The sequence below is a fragment of the Penaeus monodon genome, chromosome 28 (genome assembly GCF_015228065.2).
Source record: "Penaeus monodon isolate SGIC_2016 chromosome 28, NSTDA_Pmon_1, whole genome shotgun sequence".
NCBI classification, from domain to species: Eukaryota; Metazoa; Arthropoda; class Malacostraca; order Decapoda; family Penaeidae; genus Penaeus; species Penaeus monodon.
The window spans coordinates 35,023,404-35,023,690 of record NC_051413.1 but is presented as its reverse complement, the minus strand read 5'-3'; the positions used below and the strand labels follow the sequence as shown (position 1 = coordinate 35,023,690).

The following is a 287-nucleotide window of genomic DNA, read 5'->3' as shown; positions in this document are numbered from 1 at the left end:
AGTTATTCTATTAGATAACTGCGCAACAGCAGCAAGGTTCGTCTTAAACAGTTTTCAAAGGAAATAAGGAATGCCAATTTTGATCTCTACCTCTATATGATATGTGTCATCAGGAGTGTGTATGGTAGCTGTCATAACTCCATCTTCCAAGTGGGCTGACACGTCTGATTTCTTCTCCCCAAACAGGCGACCTTCATAAAAATTTTCGTGGTCTGTTGGAAGCATTAATAAATTAGTTTCCTTTAAAATGCTTCAGAGAAACAGCAAAAGTGATTAGTCATATGCTG

At 38.0% G+C, this 287-nt stretch overlaps 1 protein-coding gene across 1 annotated transcript in view; it reads right to left on the bottom strand.

The window, feature by feature from the left end:
• Positions 1-287, bottom strand: part of LOC119591553 (ADAM 17-like protease) — a 17,939-nt gene that overhangs the window by 15,255 nt on the left and 2,397 nt on the right. The window contains exon 4 of the mRNA XM_037940304.1: positions 91-212. Coding sequence (XP_037796232.1) covers positions 91-212 — 122 coding nt within the window. The remainder of the gene's footprint in view (positions 1-90; positions 213-287) is intronic.